The sequence below is a fragment of the Mizuhopecten yessoensis genome, unplaced genomic scaffold (assembly GCF_002113885.1).
Source record: "Mizuhopecten yessoensis strain PY_sf001 unplaced genomic scaffold, ASM211388v2 scaffold277, whole genome shotgun sequence".
NCBI classification, from domain to species: domain Eukaryota; kingdom Metazoa; phylum Mollusca; class Bivalvia; order Pectinida; family Pectinidae; genus Mizuhopecten; species Mizuhopecten yessoensis.
In genome coordinates, this window is record NW_018403466.1 from 69,336 (window position 1) to 88,613 (window position 19,278).

At 38.5% G+C, this 19,278-nt stretch overlaps 1 protein-coding gene across 1 annotated transcript; it reads left to right on the plus strand.

The window, feature by feature from the left end:
* The first annotated feature begins 927 nt into the window (after positions 1-927).
* Positions 928-16,930, plus strand: LOC110446001. The gene is made up of 3 exons (XM_021490933.1): positions 928-1,013; positions 2,698-2,811; positions 10,008-16,930. The coding sequence occupies exons 2-3, from the start codon at positions 2,727-2,729 to the stop codon at positions 15,707-15,709; spliced, it is 5,787 nt and encodes a 1,928-aa protein (XP_021346608.1). The 5' UTR covers positions 928-1,013; positions 2,698-2,726; the 3' UTR covers positions 15,710-16,930.
* The last annotated feature ends 2,348 nt before the right edge of the window (positions 16,931-19,278 follow it).

Genomic DNA, 19,278 nt, shown 5'->3' on the forward strand with positions numbered 1-19,278 from the left:
GTTGTGATAGTGCGGGGTGTGTGTGGTTGTGATAATGTGTGTAATGGGGTGGGGTGTATGTGATGTGTTGTGGCGGAGTGGATGGGAAGGGGCGAGGATGTGTGTGGTTGTGATAGTAACGGGTTGGGTGTATGTGTTGTGTGTTTTGGTGAGGTTGAATGGAAAGGGGCGGAGATGTGTTTGGTGGTCTGGTAGTGGTATACGATGAGAGTAAAACACCAATGATCCTGACGAGAGAATGCAGGGCACAAATCAGAGAATTAACCAGTGTTTCTTGTGGTAAAATTTATATGATTCTGTTGTTGAGATATCACTTTTCATCCAAGCATTAAAATTAGAGTTTGATGTCATTCCCATAAACACAACGTTAAGTTTTGACATAAAAACGTCTTTGCCAATTGACTTATCGCAGTTATAATTCTATGAAACGGGTAATTACATAAATATTATCAAGAAAAGCGCTAGATAACTATTTTGCTGTTAGCCAAATTTCATCAGCTTTTGACAAAAACGAAGTGAGGAAAATTTATTTTCGAAAAGTAAATTTACATACAAATGTACAATCTAATGGAAAAATGTAACGTGAAAGAAGTTTTACCCCTTGCAGTGGAAAATGTGAAAAAAAAATGAAAATACTTTAAGAAAATTACATGTTGCTGATAAAACGGTCGATCGGTCTCTGCCATTGTAAACAATGCCAATTTATTTAGTAAAAATGTAATTTATTTTCCAGCGAAGATGAAAGGTATATACATTATATGTGTATGTTAATACGATTTCAATTGTTGTCAAATGTCTTTGCGTGCAATGATAAAATGTTACAACGGTATGTAAATAAAGGGAAGTAATCCTAAGTTACCTGTACAGTACTGTGACGCCCCACATGTTATGACGTCATAGTATATACCACGTGTTCATGTTGTTGTTGGTAACTGAGAAAAGACACAAGGCTTGTTTTGACGTTCGGTTGGCGGTGTGTATCATTCGTGAAAAACTCAAAATGGAGGATTGTGGTAAGTTCACATGATGCTAAATAATTATTTTTAGGCGAGGATTGGTTTCGATTTTATAGGTATTCGCGTCCTATCAATAGCAAAGATCATTTACGGACGAGCCTCTGTGTGTGTAATGCATGCCTATGTTGAAGTCGACTTTCGGTTTATTTGCCTCCTTGAGATAGCACAGATCTGATGCCAACTTTAGAGTGCTACATGTAGCTCACTGAAATAGTATACCGAGAGAACCCAGCACAGTATTCACAACGGACACATTATACTGACTAGCAGCCACCATTTTAGGAACCGGTATGTCCCAATCCGTTGCCTTCACCACATGAGTAAACGTTCAAAACGATGGCCAAAAAATGAGGTAGTACCAAGCATTCAATTTGGAAACACTTGGAAACAGAATGGTTGTTAGGAAGTAGATAGGAAAATATAAAGATGCAAAATGTTGCAACAGCAGTAGCAGATTTATTTTGGTCGCTTTTGTGTACCGAAGTAGAGGGCACAATCCAAAAACCGCGATTCTGCATGGAATTCCCACATACTTTGTTCTAAAATTAGCAGTGGGTAACAGCATGTATGTTTGGTCGACCCCCGACTTCCATGGGGTGTTAAGGCGAGGGCAACACGTTAGATACCCACACTGTAAGACTCCGGGACAGGTGAGGGGACGGTAGACAGGTAAGCCTGCTAAGGAAGAACGTCTTCTTATAGAAATCTAAGCGTATATCTAAACTTTTACAAAGAAGGAATATTGTTTGTATACAAGGAATGGCGACTGGACAAGAATTCGGTAAAAGTCATTTCTATTTTTACTTTTTTCATTGAATTTTCTTTTCAATGTTTAAAACAGAATTTTGTATAACGTAAGGAAATTCTATTTTCAAAAGGTTTTTTCTCTGAGATGTATTGAATCGTCAACGCTAATATTATGTCGTTGATGTCTTTTGGTGAGATAAAAAAAACAAGAAAAAAATATTTAATGTGGTGGTGTGCAGTCAACTCAAATTCGAATGAGTGGAGATTTGCCTCACATGAATTAAACTGCGGTTATGTTGCATGTTTTGCCAAGTCGTCCCGGAAAAAAGACTCTCTCTATGATTGACATATAGTTTGTTGTCGTCCTCTTCCAGTAACAGGCTATTTAGTAGTTGATTTGGTAAGAGAGCTTGAGGTGGACGAACGCCCGGGACGCTGGTCAAATGTACAAATGTAGACTCTCTCTATTTACAATGTACGATCACTTGTTAAAGAAAAATATAAATATAAATATTTAGTTTCTAGGACAGTATTTATTTTTCTATCACCAGCAAAAAACATCTGAGGAGGAATTATATTCATTTATGGTTGTATCAAAGGAAGAATATCGATGGGTGTTCTTACAAACAAAATTAGCACCCGGGGCTCACGTGAGATATATCTAGAACGTTCTGATCAGCGGTTCCGGTTTATGCGAACGTTTTCTGATGTTATTTGAACTCATAAACTAATTATCTGCAGACACTAATGGTGCATAGCTATCTAGTCTAAGGCAACATATCTGTTGACCCTTTTTTATTGATTTAAAAGTATTTTTGGAAAAAGTGATCCGATTTGGGTACTGATCCGATTTGGGTACTGATCCGATTTGAATCCTGCCTACTTACATATGAAAAGTGTACCGTTTTTGGTGCTTGTTTTTTTTTCACGACAGAGGTTTCCGCACGTAATGGATAAAACAACATGATGAACATCCGTAGCGATCATTCTGGTTCCGGTTCGTCCGAGGACCTGAGACTGAGGATATCCCGTCAGACAGGTGGAGGGGGTAAGTGTTGCGTGTACATTGTATATTTGAAGCCAACAAATCACGTAAAAGGATTCAAATTAACACGCTAAGTTAAGCGTCAAGGAAATATTTTAAAACTTATTTCGAATACATTCTGTTTTATAAACATCGTATTGTTGAGAGTGTTATGATACATCGTTTTGTTGAGAGTGTTATGACACAACGTATTGTTGAGAGTGTTATGACACGTCGTTTTGTTGAGAGTGTAAAGATACATCGTATAGTTGAGAGTGTTATGATACATCGTATTGTTGAGAGCTCTATGACACATCGTATTGTTGAGGGCATTATGACACATCGTTTTGTTGAGAGTGTAAAGATACATCGTATAGTTGAGAGTGTTATGATACATCGTATTGTTGAGAGCTCTATGACACATCGTATTGTTGAGGGTATTATGACACATCGTTTTGTTGAGAGTGTAAAGATACATCGTATAGTTGAGAGTATTATGACACATCGTATTGTTGAGAGTGTTATGATACATCGTATCGTTGAGAGTGTTATGATACATCGTATTGTTGAGAGCTCTATGACACATCGTATTGTTGAGAGCTCTATGACACATCGTATTGTTGAGGACGCTTTGATACATCGTTTTGCTAAGAGTGTTATGATACATCGTATTGTTGAGAGTGTTATGACACATCGTATTGTTGAGAGTGTCATGACACATCGTATTGTTGAGAGTGTTATGACACATCGAATTTTTGAGTGTTATGATACATCGTTTTGTTGAGAGTGTTATGACACAACGTACTGTTGAGAGTGTTATGACACATCGTATTGTTGAGAGTGTTATGACACATCGTATTGTTGAGAGTGTTATGACACATCGTATAGTTGAGAGTGTTATGATACATCGTTTTGTTGGAAGTGTTATGACACAACGTATTGTTGAGAGTGTAATGACACATCGTATTGTTGAGAGTGTTATGACACATCGTATAGTTGAGAGTGTTATGATACATCGTATTGTTGAGAGTGTTATGATACATCGTTTTGTTGGAAGTGTTATGACACAACGTATTGTTGAGAGTGTTATGACACATCGTGTCGTTGAGAGCTCTATGACACATCGCATTGTTGAGAGCTCTATGACACATCGCATTGTTGAGAGCTCTATGACACATCGTATCGTTGAGGGCGCTATGATACATCGTATTGTTGAGGAAATTATGATACATTGTATTGTTGAGTGTTATGATACATCGTATTGCTGGGGGTGTTATGACACATCGTATTGTCGAGAGTGTTATGACACATCGTATAGTTGAGAGGGTTATGATACATCGTTTTGTTGAGAGTGTAAAGATACATCGTTCTAATGAGAGTGTTATGACACATCGTATTGTTGAGAGCTCTATGACACATCGGATTGTTGAGAGCTCTATGACACATCGCATTGTTGAGGGCGCTATGATACATCGTATTGTTGAGGAAATTATGATACATTGTATTGTTGAGAGTGCATCGTATCGTTGAGGGCGCTATGATACATCGTATGGTTGAGAAAGTTATGATACATCGTATTGCTGGGGGTGTTATGCCACATCGTATTGTTGAGAGTGTTATGATACATCGTATTGCTGGGGGTGTTATGACACATCGTATGGTTGAGAGTGTTATGACACATCGTATAGTTGAGAGTGTTATGATACATCGTATCGCTGAGAGTGTTATGACACATCGTATTGTTGAGGACGCTTTGATACATTGTTTTGCTAAGAGTGTTATGATACATCGTATTGTTGAGACTGTTATGATACATCGTATCGTTGAGAGTGTTATGATACATCGCATTGCTGGGGGTGTTATGACACATCGTATTGTTGAGGACGCTTTGATACATTGTTTTGCTAAGAGTGTTATGATACATCGTATTGTTGAGACTGTTATGATACATCGTATCGTTGAGAGTGTTATGATACATCTTATTGCTGGGGGTGTTATGACACATCGTATGGTTGAGAGTGTTATGACACATCGTATTGTTGAGGACGCTTTGATACATTGTTTTGCTAAGAGTGTTATGATACATCGTATTGTTGAGACTGTTATGATACATCGTATCGTTGAGAGTGTTATGACACATCGTATAGTTGAGAGTGTTATAATACATCGTATTGTTGAGAGTGTTATCATACATCGTTTTGTTGAGAGTGTAAAGATACATCGTTCTAATGAGAGTGTTATGACACATCGTATTTTTGAGGACGCTTTGATACATCGTTTTGCTAAGAGTGTTATGATACATCGTATTGTTGAGACTGTTATGATACATCGTATCGTTGAGAGTGTTATGATACATCGTATCGCTGAGAGTGTTATGACACATCGTATTGTTGAGAGCTCTATGACACATCGCATTGTTGAGGGCGCTATGATACATCGTTTTGTTGAGGGTATTATGATACATCGTATTGTTGAGAGCTCTATGACACATCGTATTGTTGAGGGCGCTATGATACATCGTATTGTTGAGGGTATTATGATACATCGTATTGTTGAGAGTGTTATGATAAATCGTTTTGTTGAGAGTGTTATGACACAACGTATTGTTGAGAGTGTTATGACACATCGTTTTGTTGAGAGTGTTATGATACATCGTATTGTTGAGAGTGTTATGATACATCGTATCGTTGAGAGTGTTATGACACATCGTATTGTTGAGAGCTCTATGACACATCGTATTGTTGAGGACGCTTTGATACATCGTTTTGTTAAGAGTGTTATGACACATCGTATTGTTGAGAGTGTCATGACACATCGTATTCTTGAGAGTGGCATGACACATCGTACTGTTGAGAGTGTTATGACACATATTGTTGAGGGTATTATGATAGATCGTATTGTTGAGAGTGTTATGATACATCGTATTGTTGAGAGTGGAGAGTGGTATGATACATCGTATTGTGTTATGACACATATTGTTGAGGGTATAATGATAGATCGTATTGTTGAGAGTGTCATGACACATCGTATTGTTGAGAGTGGTATGATACATCGTATTGTTGAGAGTGTTTGTCATGACACATCGTATTGTTTCGTGATAGATCGTATTGTTGACAGTGTTATGATACATCGTTTTGTTGAGAGTGTTAGGAAACATCGTATTGTTGAGAGTGTCATGACACATCGTATTGTTGAGAGTGTCATGACACATCGTATTGTTTCGTATTGTTGAGAGTGTTATGATACATCGTTTTGTTGAGAGTGTTATGACACATATTGTTGAGGGTATTATGATAGATCGTATTGTTGAGAGTGTTATGATGCATCGTATTGTTGAGAGTGTTATGACAAACCGTATTGTTGAGGGTATTATGATACATTGTATTGTTGAGAGTGTCATGACACATCGTATTGTTGAGGGTATTATGACACATCGTATTGTTGAGATGACATGACACATCGTATTGTTGTGAGTGTTATGACAAACCGTATTGTTGAGGACGCTTTGATATATCGTTTTGTTGAGGGGGCTATGATACATCGTTTTGTTGAGAGTGTTATGATACATGGTATTGTTGAGAGTGTTATGATACATAGTTTTGTTGAAAGTGTTATGATATGTCGTTTTGTTGAGAGTGTTATGATACATGGTATTTTTGAGAGTGTTATGATACATCGTTTTGTTGAGAGTGTTATGATATGTCGTTTTGTTGAGGGTGTTACGATACATTGTATTGTTGAGTGTTATGATACATCGTATTGTTGAGAGTGTTATGATAGATCGTATTGTTGAGAGCTTTATGACACATCGTATTGTTGAGGGTATTATGATAGATCGTATTGTTGAGAGTGTTATGATACATCGTATTGTTGAGAGTGTTATGATACATCGTTTTGTTGAAAGTGTTATGATATGTCGTTTTGTTGAGAGTGTTATGATACATTGTATTGTTGAGGGTGTAACGATACATTGTATTGTTGAGTGTTATGATACATCGTATTGTTGAGAGTGTTATGACAAACCGTATTGCTGAGGACGCTTTGATACATCGTTTTGTTGAAGGCGCTATGATACATCGTATTGTTGAGAGTGTTATGATAGATCGTATTGTTGAGAGCTTTATGACACATCGTATTGTTGAGGGTATTATGATAGATCGTATTGTTGAGAGTGTCATGACACATCGTATTGTTGAGAGTGGTATGATACATCGTTTTGTTGAGTGTTATGATACATCGTTTTGTTGAGAGTGTTATGATACATCGTTCTGTTGATAGTGTTATGATACATCGTTTTGTTGAAGGCGCTATGATACATCGGTTTGTTGAGTGTTATGATACATCGTATTGTTGAGAGGGTTATGATACATCGTTTTGTTGAGTGTTATGATACATCGAAATCGTTTTGTTGAGAGTGTTATGACACAACGTATTGTTGAGAGTGTTATGACACATCGTTTTGTTGAGAGTGTTATGATACATCGTTCTGTTGAGAGTGGTATGATACATCGTTTTGTTGAGTGTTATGATACATCGTTTTGTTGATAATGTTATGATACATCGTTTTGTTGAGTGTTATGATACATCGAAATCGTTTTGTTGAGAGTGTTATGACACAACGTATTGTTGAGAGTGTTATGACACATCGTTTTGTTGAGAGTGTTATGATACATCGTATTGTTGAGTGTTATGATACATTGTTTTGTTGAGTGTTATGATACATCGTTTTGTTGATAATGTTATGATACATCGTTTTGTTGAGTGTTATGATACATCGTTTTGTTGATAATGTTATGATACATCGTTTTGTTGAGTGTTATGATACATCGTATTGTTGAGTGTTATGATACATTGTTTTGTTGAGTGTTATGATACATCGTATTGTTGAGTGTTATGATACATCGTTTTGTTGAAGGCGCTATGATACATCGGTTTGTTGAGTGTTATGATACATCGTATTGTTGAGAGTGTTATGAGAAACCGTATTGCTGAGGACGCTTTGATACATCGTTTTGTTGAAGGCGCTATGATACATCGGTTTGTTGAGTGTTATGATACATCGTTTTGTTGAGAGTGTTATGACACATCGTATTGTTGATAGTGTCATGATACATATTGTTGAGGGTATTATGATAGATCGTATTGTTGAGAGTGTCATGACACATCGTATTGTTGAGAGTGGTATGATACATCGTATCGTTGAGAGTGTTATGATACATCGTATCGTTGAGAGTGTTATGATACATCGTATTGCTGGGGGTGTTATGACACATCGTATTGTTGAGAGTGTTATGACACATCGTATTGTTGAGAGTGTCATGACACATCGTAGTGTTGAGAGTGTTATGACACATATTGTTGAGGGTATTATGATAGATCGTATTGTTGACAGTGTTATGATACATCGTTTTGTTGAGAGTGTTATGATACATCGTTTTGTTGAGTGTTATGATACATCGTATTGTTGAGAGTGTTATGCTACATCGTTTTGTTGAGAGTGTTATGATACATCGTTCTGTTGAGAGTGTTATGATACATCGTTTTGTTGAAGGCGCTATGATACATCGTATCGTTGAGAGTGTTATGATACGTCGTTTTGTTGAGAGTGTTATAATACATCGTTCTGTTGAGAGTGGTATGATACATCGTTGTGTTGAGTGTTATGATACACCGAATTGTTGAGAGTGTTATGACACATCGTATCGTTGAGAGCTCTATGACACATCGTATTGTTGAGGGCGCTATGATACATCGTATCGTTGAGAGTGTTATGATACATCGTATTGTCGAGAGTGTTATGATACATCATATTGTTGAGAGCGCTATGATACATGGTCTTGTTGAGAGTGTTATGCTACATCGTATTGTTGAGAGTGTTATGATACATCGTATTGTTGAGAGCGCTATGATACATGGTATTGTTGAGAGTGTTATGATACATCGTTTTGTTGAGATTGTTATGATATGTCGTTTTGTTGAGAGTGTTATGATACATGGTATTGTTGAGAGTGTTATGATACATCGTTTTGATGAGAGTGTTATGATATGTCGTTTTGTTGAGGGTGTTACGATACATTGTATTGTTGAGGGTGTTACAATACATTGTATTGGTGAGGGTGTTACGATATATTGTATTGTTGAGTGTTATGATACATCGTATTGTTGAGAGCTCTATGACACATCGCATTGTTGAGGGGATTATGATACATCGTTTTGTTGAGTGTTGTGATACATCGTATTGTTGAGAGTGTTCTGATACATCGTATTGTTGAGAGTGGTATGATACATCGTATTGTTGAGAGCTCTATGACCCATCGTATTGTTGAGAGTGTTATGACACATCGTATTGGTGAGAGTGTCATGACACATCGTATTTTTGAGAGTGTTATGATACATCGTAGTGTTGAGAGCTCTATGACACATCGTATTGTTGAGAGTGTCATGACACATCGTATTGTTGAGAGCTCTATGATGCATCGTAATTTTGAGAGCTCTATGACACATCGTATTGTTGAGGGTATTATGATAGATCGTATTGTTTAGAGTGTTATGATACATCGTATTGTTGAGAGTGTTATGATACATCGTATTGTTGAGAGTGTTATGATATGTCGTTTTGTTGAGAGTGTTATGATACATTGTATTGTTGAGTGTTATGATACATCGTATTGTTGAGAGTGTTATGACAAACCGTATTGTTGATGACGCTTTGATACATCGTTTTGTTGAAGGCGCTATGATACATCGTTTTGTTGAGTGTTATGAAACATCGTATTGTTGAGTGTTATGATACATCGTATTGTTGAGAGCTCTATGACACATCGTATTGTTGAGAGTGTTATGATACATCGTTTTGTTGAGTGTTATGATACATCGTATTGTTGAGAGTGTTATGATGCATCGTAGTGTTGAGGTTGTTACGATACATCGTATTGTTGAGAGCTCTATGACACATCGTATTGTTGAGGGTGTTACGATACATTGTAGTGTTGAGTGTGTTACGATACATTGTATTGTTCAGTGTTATGATACATCGTATTGTTGAGAGCGCTATGAAACATTGTCTTGCTGAGAGCGCCATGATACATCGTATTGCTGAGAGCGCCATGATACATTGTATTGTTGAGAGTGTTACAATACATTGTTTTGTTGGGAGCGCTATGATACATCGTATTGCTGAGAGCACTATGCTATATTGTTTTGTAATTTCCTATTAACAGATGAGGGGTCAAACACGGACCAACACCTCCAGCTCGAGTGGGATGCGTATGCTGACGCCGGATACGACAACCATCGCTATGACAACGACTACTTCCGGTGGATTCGGGAATCTTCGTCCGACCATGCATTATCTTTTGAATCGATTAGACAGGAAGACAGTCGATTTCTTGGGACATTTACGAATGGAAACGAGGTTGAATTCCATTCTGTGGCTTCAACCGAGTATCTCAGTGTGGAAGATGACGATGTCAACCAAACAATAAGATCAGAAAACCAACAAGTCGAACTCACATTTCCGAAAATGGCATTGAAGTTGAACTTGGATGTCACCGTTTCCGATGTTGACCCCGCTACAGGAAAAATGGAACTCACGTGCTCCGCGGGAGATGGAACAGAGAAGTATACCGGATTATATAGGAACGGAAACATCGCAAACTGTGAAATGTGGCTGAATGGACAATGTCTTCAGCAACAAGCTACTAGGAGTTCGTCCTCGGATATAGAATTGACTTCAGAAGGACCTTTATTTTCTGAATCTGAAAGTTTTAGTTCGGAAAACCTTAAATCGTCTTCAGACTCAAAATTGTCTTATCACACAAAAGCCACAAACACTTACGATGGAATTAGTACGGAACATTTGCAGACTCGCTATGATCATATAGAGAGAACATCTCGTCTGTTAAATTTCTCAGACGAAGAAGAAACCACTATTTTGAATGGTCAAATTGTAGAATCATCTACTTCATTAGATCGACTCATCGCCTGGTACAACAATGGCTGTAGCTCATCATTTGAATCACGTGACTCTGATCAAGAATATTCACTCGCATGCGGTAGTTATAAGTGTATTTCTTACAAGGAAATTAGGGACATTTTCGGTCTCCTCCACACAACGGATTTACCGTCACCCCCGTCTAGCCCGCCGTCATCTTCGAAAAGTTTGGAGGAGGCACATGATTCTGAGTCAGATAGTTCTGTGACGGATTTCGGGGACAATACCTCGCCGCTAAATGACAGCCGACCATCTTGGCTTACAATTTACAGAAGCAGTACGCAGTTTGAACCAGATGACAGAAACACGAGGTCAGAATTAAGTCGTTTACACGAACGCACCTCTTCACTTGATGATGGTTCTGTGGCATTAGACGGTCCAAGCAATCAACAATGTAATTCAGGGAAGACAACAGCAGCAAACCGCCATAGACGGACATTATTGGATTTGTCTGAAAGTGATGAGGAGGCAACAGACTCATTCTCTTTGAGGCGAAACTCAGAGGACAATTATTCTAACCCAGAAGATTTTTTTTCTAACACAGAGGACAGTTATCCTGTAGGGGCAACTAGTAATTCAACGCTCAGTTGCGCATCCAATGGCATTCAAACCCAAGGAATTACCGAAGATTTGTGTGCACAGGGAAAATTTAGTCGGATGAAAATCGATTCTTCTTCAGCATTATTTGATTCTGCTCTTGAGACCATGCTACAAGAGGTTACTGACAGTACAATACCCTATACAAGTAGCCTGACATCCTGGGATACGTCTGCAACTGTAGACGTAACTGTTAAACGTGGAGACGACAAAGACTATGATAATGTGTCAAGTATTTTTCACATCGCGCATGACCTTGCCCCACTGTCGTCCTGTCCTAATCTTAGCGATCTAACGTTTGATTCCCAACCTCCTACTGATATTGAGACCAACGAAAACCCACGTGAAACACAATCCGGAAGTGTGGAGTCTAACGTTGACACGCGTCAAACACTTTCCGGAAGTGTGGAGACAGACAACGACACGCGTGAAACAGTATCCGGAAGTGAGGAGACAGACAACGACACGCGTGAAACACTATCAGGAAGTGAGGAGGCTAACGACGATACACGTGAAACACTATCCGGAAGTAAGGAGACAAACGACGATACACATGAAACACTATCCGGAAGTGAGGAGACAAACGACGATACACGTGAAACGCTATCCGGAAGTGAGGAGACAAACGACGATACACGTGAAACACTATCTGGAAGTGCTGTCTCTTCAGGAGGAATCATCGATGTTGAATCTTACAGTGAAACCTCTTCTGATAAACAACAATATGAAACCAGCGCGTTCGTTGCTGTTTATAGTTTAACAGATATAGTAAATGAAAATACAGGACATGCCGTTGATTATGGCTGCAAAACTGAAACTCAATGCAACCCGGATACAAATGCGAAAAGTTGTGACGGGGAAGAGGATTCGTTGTTTTTGTTAAAGCTAGTCCCTTCTGAGGAAGTAAAACGCAAGCAGTCATATAATTTAACGCAGGAAGACCACGAACTGTCTCCTGCAGAAAATGACCGAAAGATTAATGAAGAGAAACTACGAGTTCTTGCCGCCAGTTACGGTTTGTTGGACGATTCAGAGGAATTAGGAGGTTACGAGAGCTACGACAGCGATGATGGCAAGATGGCGGTTGATCCCTGGATGGACAAAGTCAAGTCACCGTATCTGTCAGATGATACTTGTGACGTTGCTGTTGATTCGTCAGTGACGTCCGATGTTGATCCTGTAAACAAAGAACGACATCTGGATGGATATAAAATACCATGTGAGGTGGGTACAAACGATACGGCGAGACAAACAAGCTCGGCTACCTCATCATCGACCGCCGATCAAGAAGACATATCAGGTGCTTCTAGTTCTACTATCACTTCGTGTGAAAACAGCGAAACGGATATTTCAGCAAAACCTAGTTCTACATACGATGTCATAGGGCCCTCACTGTGTGAGAAGGATAGTACGAACTTCTGTTCAGCCGATGAAATCCAAAAGAGACTACATGAACACAAGCAAAGTCGAGCCTGTCACAGCAACGATTCGTTGTTCAGTTTCAGTGAACAAGACCAGGTTGACTTTCTGATGAAGTTTCAGCGTTATGTTGAGTCACTTGAAATATGTATCTTTGACCGCCGTTCACCGCGCAGTAAGAATAGTGATATGGTGTTTCATGCGGATGATGGGTACTTCAGCTGTTTCGATGAGAATCAAGTGAAAGAATGTAATCTACGAAAGTTCCTTGGAAATCAGGTTGATCCTTTGAAGACTGAAAACGTGGAGTCGATGAAAATGAACCAGTTGACCGATCCGAGCGACTTGTTGGACGACATAGCAAGGAAGTTGGCAACGCGAATTATTAGCGACATTTCTCTTTGTCAAGAGAAATCTAATTCAACTTCTCAAAGTCTTTCGGATGCAACATATGGAAACGGGTACTCTTCTGACCATGTGTATTGGCTTTCATCAGATGAAAGCTTAGACACACGTTATTTATCTTCAACAGAAGACTCGGGTCGGAATACCAGGCCTACACCAAACGCAGTATTTTCTTGTCCTTACTTTGACGATATCTCGCGTCTGGATGTATTCCCACCTTCCGTTGATGACGTAGGGAAATGGCCAATTTCTACAATGTCTGTAAATGACCTAGCTTCAAGATCACACTCTCAGTTTATAGACTTGTTTAACACTGAAAAACATGCCGAACTAATAAATTATTCACTAAATAATTACCAGGAGGTAGAAGAGGACGCGCGCGTCAACCTTTCTGACAATAAATACGATCAAAGCTGTGTTTGTGACAGTAATACTGAATCGTCTGTGAGTGAGGACGACATTGCACGCATGCCATCCGACAGATATTCGTTTTCTGTTAATTCTCGAACCTTCATACAGCATGTCAACTATGACACGGATAAAAGAGACACCTCGAAAGGGACAATAATGGCTGAGGTAGAACGCGAGGCTTTGTCACAATATGCATGTTTGCTGGTTAAAGAGGTAATTTCTTCTGCGCATAAAAAGTTCGTGTGGAGTATGGAGGGTCTTCAAGAAAAAGACAATAAAAACGATGTGTCGACTTCCTCAGGATCGGAATCAGCAAGCTCCGTCGAGGAATTGGTATCGTCAGAAAGTCTAACTAATCAGGTCAACACGGATAAAAATGAAACAAACAAAGACGAACACAGTGGTGGCAAATCTAACAAATGCCATTCGGACAATAATTCTACCTTAGTTGTAACAAGCTGTAGAGATTACACACCACGAACGTCGTCTCTGGACTACTGCCGTACTGTAGTAGCTACGGGTTTATCCAGTATAGCTATTCGCCAAGGTATGAACGAACTCAGACTTGTGGCTTGTAAGGAATGGCATAATCGATCACTTTCGTCAGGATCCTCAATTGACCTATCTGCCATTGAAACAGATTTAAGTGAACAGGAACCGGAAGTTGACAATTACACCAAATACAAATCCAAATTAAGGGAACTGAAAATGCGACGTCAGCGAGGAAACAGATTGGAGCAAAATAAAGAAAGATTGACCTCGAGACCTGTGGAAAAGAAATATTTACAACATCATCAATTTAGTGAATCGTCCTCGGATGAGGCTTCAGACGATGATAGCAGTCTAAATGATGACGATATGGAGGAATGTGAAAGACAAATTATTGCAGCTCTACATAGAGAGAATAACGAAACCACAATATCGGAGATAGAACATATTCTTGACACAGAAACGATGATGTTAAAGGCGAAACAGGCACATCACTTACGTCGCTTAGAAAAATATAGGAGGAAGGCCGAATCGTCATCACCAAGTGCACTTTGTCCTGACCATGACGATAGCTTGCATTCATCCAAGCAACCACAAAGTACATCTTGTTGGTGCACTGTCGAGAAGGCAGAAGCTGTGAGAAATATTGCATTTGAAGTACTTAAAGGAAAACAGTTACTTAAAACCCAGCAGTGTATTTCAAAAATGGAAGACGAGTTAATGGCAATGAGAAAGAGAATTGGTGCTGGGCAAAAGGCCATATTCAATACTAAGTCATTGGATTCTCCTCTTTACCAGACCACTGACGATCAGGCGAAACTCGTAATGAAAACGGAAACAGAAGCTCTTAAAACTTTCCTATACAAAAACATGGAAGATTTCGAAAAGGCCATAATAGAACGGCCTATTTTCGGTGCTGGGGATTTGAAAGGGATTGAAGATCACACTCAAGATTTCACGGCGTTTGGACGTATCATAAACCAGGAAATGAAGGAGTTCAAAGACACCGCGAACATAACCTGGGAGGATATTCAAGATCACGTCAAAAAGGAATTCGAAAATTGTTTATACCCTGAGGGAAATGAATATTCAGTTCAAAACAACGTAGATGGTTTTGAACACCAAGAAGGAACCAAACAGCAGGTTAAAGGGGATTCCGAGGAATATAAACATCTAATGAAAGAGGAACCGGATGATGTTCCTGCCGATGTGACCTCAAAACTAACGCGAATCGCTGAAAAGGCATTCAGGTTACATATGTCCCGACAATTCCTTACAGAGGAGTACAAACAACTGAAGGACAATCGACTGGGAGTAGACTTAGCGGCCCAACTGCCGTCGGAACTTAAGTCGACTGAGGTGGATCTCCCTCCGTTCATAAAACCAAGATGTAGCATTTGTAAACTGCGCAAGAAGGTCAACAAAGTCGACACTTCTGAAGCTAATGAGAAATCACTGACCAATAACACCATGGAAAATAAACGGGGTTCGTCGACTACAATCAAACGTTTTGGAGGACATGAATATGAGGTAGTAACCGGATGTGGGATTAGGAAACATACGGTGTCATGCGCATTGTGTAAAGCGATGGAAGATGTCGGCGTATAGTCAGCAATAGGAGAGACGGATTTCCCCCTTTCGATTCTTAAATAATACCGTAATGCTACATGCTGATCAATTTCTACGTAACATTTATTGTAAGAGTCGATTGAAGTTTTGCAAAACTGTGCCACTGTTTCGCAAAACAGCTAAACAAAACTTTTTATATTAAATATCTCCTAAGGGAAAGCATTGCGGTCGTCAACGGAAAATCTTGATACAGTAATCAAGAAACCGATGCTTTTTAAGTGGTCCTTTATACCCTAGGCGTTAACAACATTCACGTCGTCTGCAATTGTATGCAGTGCCGTAAATACGGACAAACACGTGACTTTTATTAAATATTCAAACAAGAAAATAAGTTTTGAAATTGTGTTTCGTTTACCGTACACATATCAAGGGACTATATTTGTCTGCGTCGTGATACATTACAGTCGATATAAGGCTCAAACATGGCGCTTATATATAGCCGTTTGAGAATCAGCAAGGCGAATAACAAGTTTTTCATGGAGTTCTCAAAGATTTTTTTACAGACAGTGACGTTGCAGTTTAGTGGAATGCATGATTGTTTTCTTAGGATTATTTTACTTTGATAATCACGCATGGTATATCTTTTAATGAAACAGCCAAGATTGCGACCATTGGGTAACGTAGAGGAGGTTGACATGAGAAAGACAAAACCAAACTTCTTTAATAAGTGATGGTAGCTGGGTAGATAATTCCTCCCTCCTTTATGATAATCTGGACTTAACTTTGGGGCTCTGTGGAGGGTTTAAAGTCAATTTATCACCCCTCGGGATGCGTTTAAATGAGTGTATGTTGTTTATCGATTGTCGGTGTTTTGATTTTCTATGCTCGCTTGTGGAATTTGAAATTTAAAAAAAAAGACTGATTGGAGAAATTCATGTGCAATGTACCTTGGAGTTTAACTCTATAATGTTTGATGATCCTGGGCCTGACCCAACCCCTGATATGATAACAAATTTGTCGAAGCACCAAGATGATACAAATATATCAACTTGACATTTCAAGGTAGGATTTGTAATCTTAAGTATGGCTGGGTGGTGCAGTGGAAAGCGAACTTGCCTTTCACCAACACGGCGTGGATTCGATTCTCCGATCGGACGTGAAAAAGGGATGGGTTGGTCAACTGTCCCGCCACGCCGGTTTTCTCCGGGTACTCCAATTTCCTCCAACATTCAAACCCTTGCGCGTTACCATCCGGGCCACCAGGAGTGACTAATATAATTTGATAAGCTTGTTTCGTTATTGTTATACAATAAAGTTTATATTAATGTTAGCTTATTTCATTAGCGTTGGAAATGCTCTTAAAAATTGGAACTATCAACAGGTTGACACCCTGTGAGAACGTCTGCTAATAAGAGTGAAGTTACCGTTGCAGGACCTAGTTTACTGACAGTGGCATGCGCAGTGCGCGCTGTGTTGCTGACGTGTCCTTGTAAGGCCATTGTGACTCTAGCGTGTTAATTCGCATGTACAGTTTATGAAACATAACTTCATTCATTTAGTAATTGTAAAAAGCTAGGGAATTACCCTGCGGCTATAAGTTATATTAAAACAATGTACGAAACTGTGCGTCGATACACGCTTCTAGCTCTCTCTAGTGACTCCTTCCGCGTGCGCCGGAGGTATGGTAGTTGTCTGTGTGCATTCGGAGATAGTTATCGCCCCTTAATATTCAAGCATCTAATACACCTCGACGGAATGTTATTGCTTTCGAATTACATTAATAGACCGGCTGAATGATATTAATCTAGCAAATGACTTTCTTAATAATCTATTAGACTGAGAGCACGGATCATTTACTTCTTGTCTTTGCGTGACCTCGGACGGGTTCTATGACTGGCGAGGACTGCCGCATGCATAAAGCGATCAAGATGGCGGACGGTCGTGAAGTGAACAATCTATTTGTTTGATATGTGTTTTAGGGATTTGTCCAAATCCCGTGGGAGCTATGCCTCGTCAAGATCGATTTCTAGTAAAGATAAAGTCATTGGCTGAATACTCCATTTACAGAGTTCAAAGACAACTCACCTGTTGAGCGCGTGAGTTCCAGAGCTCGTGATTACCTGGCCGAACAAGGCTATCGTTGTGATGATCCCAGACGTGTGTCAGAGCAATCACAAACCTCACTTCATTTTTCAATTTGCTAAATTAGATGAATTAATAACAATATTTATTCGTGTCAATATCGATAGGGTAATTATGTCCTGATTATATGGAAGGGGAGGGGGGACGAGGGACAGAAAATGGAATTACCCAACTTCTAAGGCAACGGTGAATATATACAAATAATGCTTTATAATTTCAAAGAGTCTTATAAGAAACCGTTTTATTTCTTATCAATTATTTTATCTTTCTGATCATACCGATAACAGGTTGACCAGCTGTGTCATTATTTCTTCCTTTAAAATTCCTATTAATTTTAAGCCTCTTCATTTATAATCCTGTAAATAATATTACAGAAAATTAATCAAAATAATACTTATTTACATTTTCTCAGTTTGTAAAGCAAAAAATTAAATCTTGAGTAGTGTTCTAATGAATATTCTTTTTAAGATTCATTATGAATTAGTACACTCTCGTGGATATTTCAAAGTGAAATACTGTAAAACCAGCAGTTATAACATGTATCCTCTGATAAAAATCACCTTTCAAAAGAATCGGTTTAAATTGCGTAAAGCATACTCTTAGTTCAAAGAAATCTCCTCAATGAAATCTGTATTGCATATTGAGTTTAATAATGTGTATCATATTTAGAAATTTTACATCAAAATAGTCTTTTAAAATGGCTGTTTTAAACCTGTTATCTGATCAGATATCAATAACCTTTTATGGAGGGTTCGTTTGAGTTGATGAATAAGCAAGTTCAAGAAGTTAATCTAGAAAGCGTCGGAGCGTTGAAAACCTGTTAGAAACCGGTTCATAAATTATTTTATCAGATTGTCGGAAATTCTTTAAAAGAATTAAATAAAACGTTAAAGATAACATCAATGCTGAGGGTAATTGCTATTTCATAGAATTATTATCAGAATAATATGTCACATTTTCATTAAAATTGTCAGTGGCAAGTTTTAATTATTTAATCTGTGAATTATGGAGCCGCTAATATAAAATTGATTTCTCCAACAAAAAATTGTGCTGTTGTTGGTAGCGTGTTTAGGTAAGTTATTTAATCATAGGAATTTCAATTTTCAGGGAGCAATATAAAAGTTTGCGTATTGGAAGTTTGCCAATAGAGCTTTTGTCGTATATTTTCACCCAATCAGAATAAAGTAGAAAGAGAAAAACAAATGCAAATAAAAAATGAAAATGAAACACATGAAAATTCAAAATACAAACAATTAATTTCCGAATAAAAAGCAGACCCTCTCCCAGCCCGCATATATGTAAATTAGCGGAATTAGGGAGTGTTTACGTTGTCTTAAAAGGATAACGTATTTACAAACGTATGCTTAGTATTATGTAGAATTAAGTTCATGCTATTGTACAAGACGTGATTAGGTCATGATCGTAATTTAAGGTTCACGGAATCCAAGGAGCGGTTCATTGAGACA

Excerpts from the sequence above, each read along its gene's own strand:
- LOC110446001 (XM_021490933.1), top strand. The coding sequence starts at position 2,727 with ATGATGAACATCCGTAGCGATCATTCTGGTTCCGGTTCGTCCGAGGAC. Across the intron at positions 2,812-10,007 it reads CCGTCAGACAGGTGGAGGGG|ATGAGGGGTCAAACACGGAC; the intron begins GTAAGTGTTGCG and ends TCCTATTAACAG.